Source organism: Manacus vitellinus, unplaced genomic scaffold (genome assembly GCF_001715985.3).
Source record: "Manacus vitellinus isolate BGI_N305 unplaced genomic scaffold, ASM171598v3 scaffold_49_pilon, whole genome shotgun sequence".
Lineage (NCBI taxonomy): Eukaryota > Metazoa > Chordata > Aves > Passeriformes > Pipridae > Manacus > Manacus vitellinus.
In genome coordinates this window covers 1,496,930-1,503,653 of record NW_021940603.1, presented here as the reverse complement: position 1 = coordinate 1,503,653, position 6,724 = coordinate 1,496,930, and the positions used below count along the sequence as shown (strand labels likewise).

The 6,724-nt window shown below is 56.5% G+C and overlaps 1 protein-coding gene across 1 annotated transcript; it reads left to right on the top strand.

Annotated features, from left to right (window-relative positions):
• Positions 1-4: 4 nt before the first annotated feature.
• On the top strand, positions 5-5,374 carry CFAP410 (cilia and flagella associated protein 410; the record flags this gene model as incomplete). The annotated part of the gene is made up of 6 exons (XM_029962647.1): positions 5-49; positions 676-722; positions 1,395-1,624; positions 2,626-2,797; positions 3,171-3,264; positions 4,400-5,374. Coding segments are annotated over 6 exons (714 nt in total), but the record flags the coding sequence as incomplete, so codon positions are not given.
• Between the last annotated feature and the right edge of the window lie 1,350 nt (positions 5,375-6,724).

Sequence of the window (6,724 nt, the reverse complement as noted above, 5' to 3'; positions counted from 1 at the left end):
TGTCCCCCTGACCCCCCTCTCCTCCCGCAGGGGCAGCCACCTGACAGACGTAAGTCCCAGAGGAGCCAGCGAGGAGCCCCAGCCTGCGGAGCCTGGGCCAGCAGCCGGAGCGGGGACGGGATGCAGGGGATGGGGGTGGCAGCGTTCGGGCCTGGGGTTGGGCTGGCCCCGTGCCAGTGAGCTGCAGGCCTTTTCAGGGTTGATCAGCAGCTCACACCATAAAAAAAATAACAAACCAAAAGGGACTGCTGATGTTTCCAAATTGGAAAATTTCTCTCTGAGGCCTTGCGTGAGCCCCGGACAGCAGGACCCTGAGTTCTACCTCATCTGTTTGGGACTTTGGATGAGGTTCTGTTGGTAGGAGAGGCCTGGCAGAGGTGAGAGGGGCCTTTGCTGCCTGTGGAGGCTGCAGAGTTGCTGGAGCAGAAGAACAGCGTGATGCTGGCTGGAGTCTGTGCTTCCACTCCTGGGGAGGGAGGCCGGAGGAGCTGCTGACTCTGCACTCACTGTGGCAGCAAATCTCTGGTGGTGTTAAACTCGGGTTAGACTGAAGCAAATCTAAATGCCTGATCGTGCTTTTTGTGATTTCAGTTGGGTTTATTGTGATTTCAGTTGGGTTTATTGATATTTTTTCCCACCTGTGCCAATGTGCTGTTTCTGTCTCTCCCTGCCCAGATCTCGATATGCCGGGATTTGCCCAACATCGAGGTGATCACGTTCAGGTGAATGCCAGGCTACCAGCTTTGGAGAGGGCAGGGAAATCACCTTTTTCCTGGAGCTTATTTTCTTCCCACCTCGCTGTGGTTGTGTGTCTGAGCTGCCTGGCTCTTTGTGCCCCATTTCTCATGCAGCAGGGATGTAGAAATGATTATTACTCGCTAGCTCCTCTGCACCTTCCCCTTTGCTCCTCAAGAAAATAACCCCTGTTTCAACAAGTGTTAGAACTCCATTGTTAAAGTTCCATTCCATAGTTTGGATGGGGATCATCATGGCCTCTGTGTGTGGCTTGTTTGCAGGGTGCTTGTTGAAATGCTTCATGGATCTCTCAGAGCTTTTCCTTTCCATACTACACCCAACTTTTCACCCATCCTGGGAATCCCATGGAGCCAATGCTCTGCGAAGTGGAGCTTGGGAATCTTATGTGGCTTCTCCTTTGGTGGGTCTGAGGAAGTGCCACAGGAAAGGGGGCAGGTCTGGGGGAAGCAGAGGCTCTTTGCCATCCTCAGCAGAGGAGCGCCGGCTGTTTTAATTCTGCCCTCTGTTCACAGAGATAAAATGCCACAAGCCATGGGCTGAATATCCCTCACCCTGCTGTGCCAGGGTGAGGCTGTAGCAGGAAAAGGGTCTGGGAAGGTGCAGGAAGGGAGGGATGGGCTCTGACCGTGTCTCCGCAGCGTGAACGGCATCTCAGACCTCGAGCCGCTGACGCAGTGCCGGAACCTGAGCGAGCTCTACCTGAGGAAGAACAACATCTCGAGCCTCAATGAGCTGTTCCACCTCAAAGGGCTGCCCCGGCTGCGGGTGCTGTGGCTGGCAGAGAACCCCTGCTGCGGGCAGGACCCCCACCGCTACCGCATGACCGTGCTGCGCAACCTGCCCGGCCTGCAGAGGCTGGACAACCAAGGTGGGTGTGGGCAGGGCACCACCAGCCCTGAGCCAGGGGAACTGGAGGCGCTGGTGTCTTGGTTCCTCTCTTTGAGGCATCCTTTGATTTCTCCTTGAGTGAGGATGTGGCAGAGGTTGAGTGTTCCATCTGGGAGATCCAATGTTTCTAAGCTGTTTTCCCCCTTTCCCCGCTCCCTCTCCTCCTTCCATTCCCCCTCTCCCTTCTCCATTCCTATGCCCTTCCCCTTTCCTTTCCCTTTTCCCTTCTTCCCTTTCCCCCTCTCCTTCCTCTCCCTTTCCCCCTTCCCCTTTTCTCTTTCCTCTTTTCCCTTTCCCTTTCCGTTTCCCTTTCTGTTTCCCTTTTCCCTTCTTCCCCTTCCCCCTCTCCTTCCTCTCCCTCTCCCCTTTCCTCTTTCCCTTTCCTTTTCCCTTTCCCTTTTCCTTTCCTTTTCCCTTTCCCTTTCCCTTTCCTTTTCCCCTTCTCCTCTCCTTCCTCTCCCTTTCCTCTTTCCCCTTCCCCCTTTTCCCCTTTCCCCTTCCACCTTTTCCCTTTCCCTTTTCTCTCTTTTCTCCCTTTTTTCTATTCCTTTCCCTTCCTCTCCCTCCCCATCCCTTCCCCACATCAGCAGAACCAAGAGCACCTCATTATAGCTCAGGCAGTACCACTAATTAGTGGTTTTTTAGGGCTGTCTCCTTTGCTGTGGCCAGACAAAGGTTCTGCAACTGGATCTGCTGTTGTAGAAAAGCTTCTCTGTTTTTTTTTTTTCCATCTGGTAGCAGCAATTTGGTGGCTTTTGCAGCCTTCTGCAGAGACAAGAAATAGGAAAGCATGTTTGCATCCCTCCCTGTTACCCTCCTCTGAGAGGCTGGGGATGGCTCCCAGCGTCCTCCTGCACGGGTTTCACTGCAGGAAGAGGGTGACAGCAAAATGCCGGAGAATTCCTGGAGCAAACCCCTTGGGTTACACCTCCCTGGGCTGCTGCAGCTCATAGCAACAGGGTTTCGTTTGGGCTTTTGCAGCAGTGACAGAGGAGGAGCTGTCCCAGGCCCTGGTGGATGGTGTGGAGATCACGGCCCCCCCAGCCCGGAGGAACGTGGAGAATGGCTGGGCCGAGTGCACGGGATCCAGCGCCTCCGGATCCACCGCGGAGCCCGGGAGTGAACTGCTGGGCTCCAGCCTGGAGGAGACAAAGTGAGGGCTCACCTGGGAGCTGCTGGGATTTATGGGCTGAACTCCTGTGTGGCATGAAAGGACCCTGCTGTTCTGAGGGCCGGGCCCACGGCCGGGGGGGTTCCCATTGTTCCAGGTGCCGTGGGGAGCTGTGCTGTGGAATGGCACCGGTGGGGCTGGTCCTGTGTCTGCCAGACAGGCTCTGCTGTGCTGGGTGACTCGAGTGTGTCAGCTGCATGTGCAGACAGGGACGGATCCTCTCTGATCTGGGAGCTCCATCCGTGCCCAGAGTCCTCCAGCTGGCTACTCCTTGCATGTTTGCCCATGATGGATTGGCCTGCCAGAGGAAGATTCTCCCACCTGATCATAATAACATTTGCCCTTTGTTTTCCAGCAAAATTCAAGAGGAGCTTGATATGAAGCCTGTTCCCAGGGATAAATATTCCTCCTTTTCCCCTCGAGAGACAGACTGCAACCGCAAGAAGAGAGTGAGTGTCTTTTAAAGACCAAATTGCTTTTCCTGTGGAGGACATGAAGGCCCTTGGATGTGTCCAGAGGGGAACAGCTGGTGCCAGGGCTGGAAGGAGTGTCCAGGAGCACCTGAGGGTTCTGTGATTGTCTGGTTTGGAGAGAAGGAGGCTGAGGGGCCACCTCATCCCTCTCTACAGCTTCCTGAGGAGGGAGTGTGGAGAGGGAGGTGGTGAGGTCTTCTCTCTGGAATCCAGAAATAAGACACGTGGGAAAGGTCCAAAGCTGTGCCAGGGAGGTTCAGACTGGGTATTAGGAAGAGTTTCTTTAGCAAGAAGGGGGGTCAAACCTTGGGAAGGGACTGCTGTACTTGAACTTTAGGTGGTTCCTCAGCCCCCTCTGTGGTGTAGCCCTGGATGAATCCCATGGATCTTGGTGGTTCCGCTGGGAATTGCTGTCTGCTGGGCTCAGTGCCATCACATCGATCTAAACCACACTCTGCTTCTCTCTCCTATTGGTTGCCTAGAGCAGCACCACAGGCTCTGACCATTAAAGAAGGGGGAAATGGCCTCAGGTTGCAGCTGGAGAGGTTCAGGTTGGATGTGAGGGAAAAGATTCTCCCTAGAAGGACAATTATTTAGGCTGTGGAATCTCTCCCTGGAGTTTTTCAAGCCGTGGTTTGACAGAGTCACGGCCTGGTGTTGGCAGCATTCCTGCAGAGGGGGCAGGGCTGGGCTGGGGACCTCTGAGGGTCCCTTCCAGGGATTCCACCAGCTCTCCTCACTCCTCAGAGCAGAGGGCTCCTGTCCTTCCCCATCCTACACATGCTGGAGAGGGAGGGTGGCCGCTCCTGAAAGTGCCTTTCCCTACGGAAGCCAGGCTGGAGCGTGGCTGGGAGCCAGAGGTGTGTGGGCAGCTCAGCAGGACTGGGAGGATGGGTTGGTCCTGCATTCCAGGCTCCTCACGTGCCACAGCCTCTGCCTGTGTCTGCCCCCGGGGCTCGGTTGTTCCCTCCTGTGGCTGCAGGTGGCTGCTCCCAGCTGCTGCCGGTGGTGGTGGTGGTGGTGGTGAGGGAGTTCCTAGAAAGAGCAGGGAAAATCCAGTGTCCATTTCCTGGCTGGCTTGTACGAAGCAGTGTCTGCCTTATTCCCACAGAACAACGTCCTGAACGCCATCCTGCTCCTCATGAAGGAGCTGGACGCCGAGGGGCTGGAGATCATCCAGCAGACGGTGGTGAGGAGACTCCAGGCCTTGCAGAAGAAGGAGCTGCAGGAGGAGTGAGGGTGCCCATGGCCATTCCAACCCTCCCTGGAGCCCCAGCCCCACGGTGCCATCCTGCCCACACAACCCTGGCTGCAGCCAAAGCCTCGGTGCTCCCGCTGTGCTTCCCGTGGGGAGGGGCTGGGCCGGGAAGCTGCTGCTGGCTCCTTCTCCGGAGCTTTCCTGCCTGGGGAGCAGGCTCTGTTCATGTTTGTATCCCGTGTCTTTGGGGCTGTTGGATGGGAACTGCAGGCAAATCAGCAAAGCAGGAAGGAGCAGGGCTGCAGCCAGAGGTGCTGTGTGATCCAAGGGGGTGGCAACTGGAAAAGTCACCGCTCGTGGGCAGCTCCCGCTCAGACTGACCCTCGGCCAGCCTGGGGTGTGTTGAAGCCTCTGGAGGCAGTTTCTGCCCCAAAGATTTGGTTTTGTGAGGTCTGTCAAGGAGGCATTTCCTGAGATGATCACCAAGAACCGTCTGGTGCAGGTTGTGAAGGTCAATGTCAAATTCTTAATTTCTTTTCCAAGCCCTGACTGGCTTCCTCTGGTCACGGCCAGTGCTTCCTTTAGCACTGCTGTGGGGGTCAGGCAGACCAAAGAAAACCTTGGAGCAGCCTCAGTGCAACACAAATGACTCCCAAATCCTGGATGCTCAGCTGTCCTCTCACCCCCACATTCCCTGCAGGCATTAGAGCAGCTTAAGGAAACATCCAAGTGAAAGGGCCCTGGGCGGTGCTGCCTCTGCTTTGCCCAGACATCAGGGGTGGGCGTTGCTCTCTAACTGATAAAAATGCATTTACTAAGGTTTTATAGAGCTGTTAAATACAAGCTAAACTGTTGTGACATACCAAATAAACCAAATTATCCCTTGAGGCCGTGTATGTCGTGGCTGGGGGCACTGCTCCATTACCTCTGGTTCACGGGGCACATTGTGAGCCCTACCGAGCAGGAGGAGGGCTGGGATCCCTCACATTCCCGCTCCACTGGGCCTCTGAAATGGTGATCCTGCTCCCAGCAATGCTTCCCAAGGGCACGGGGTTTGGGGAACCTTCGTGCAGCCGCAGCGAGGGCAGGAAGCAAAGGAAAGGGTGAGGAGAGCTCAGTGCAGAGCCACCCCGGGCGGGACAATGGCCCTGAGATGGGACACGAGCCAGGCCCTGGCACTGCACTGTCCCTGTCCCCTGTCCCCACTGTCCCTGTCCAGTGTCCAAGCCGTGCTGCCTGGAAGGAACACTCATCAGGGAATGTCCAACAAGCCTGTTTGCCTGACCTCGGTGGGAAGGGACACAGTTTGACCCTCGTCACTTGGGGGGTATTTTCTGATGCCTTTAACTCCTCCAGTGACCTCAGTTGTTTCCTTCTGCGTTAAATCCAGCTGCAGTTGTGTGATTTATGATGTCCCAGACTTCTCTCGACAGCCAGGGCCCGGGAGACTTGTCCATCATCCCCTGTGCATGATGTTCTGAGGGCAAGTCCTCTCCCAGGCTCCTGACCCGTCCATGTCGGGGAGCAGGGGAGCTGCTGGACCCCCCAGCTCTTCTGGGATGAGGGTGATAAACGGCATCATCGTGGTTTGTCGTCAGGGCTCGTTGGCCGTGCGGCTGGTGGAGCAATCGCCACGGCCTTGAGGACACTCTGACACAACTCCTGGGAAGTTGGGCTGTGAATCCCAGGGCAGGAGCACAGCTCTGCCTACGTGCTGTGCTCGTCATCCTTGGCTGGTGCAGGGCTCCCGCTGCCCTGGCTGCTCCCCACGGCTCCTCAGTGTCCCTGCAAACCCCGGGGGGAGGCTCCTGCCCTTCCCTCTGGCCCTGGCAGCCTGCCCTCCGCTGCAGGAGGCTCCTGGATTTCTGCTCTGCCCTCAATTCAGGGTGGGCTGGATGTGCCGGGAAGCCTGGGAGCACAGTTACGTCCCCTCCTGCTTAGCCTCTGCCTGCCCATCTCCCCCCTGGAATTTGGCCCTCCAGGGGTTTTTTGGGTGGAAATGAGGTGTCAGGGCTGCAATGACTCCATCTCCCAACATGCAGCTGGTCTGACACCCCTGTCCCCATTGCCACCCCGAACCTGGCTGCTGCAGGGCTGTGCTGTGACAGATTTTCCGTGTGACCTGCTCTCACCCTGCCCTGCCTCAGCAGGGAATATTGAGTGGCGAATGCAGATGATTCCCAGTTGTGGAAAATGCCAGTGGCTGTGTGGATCCAGCACCATTTCCCTTCAAACCAC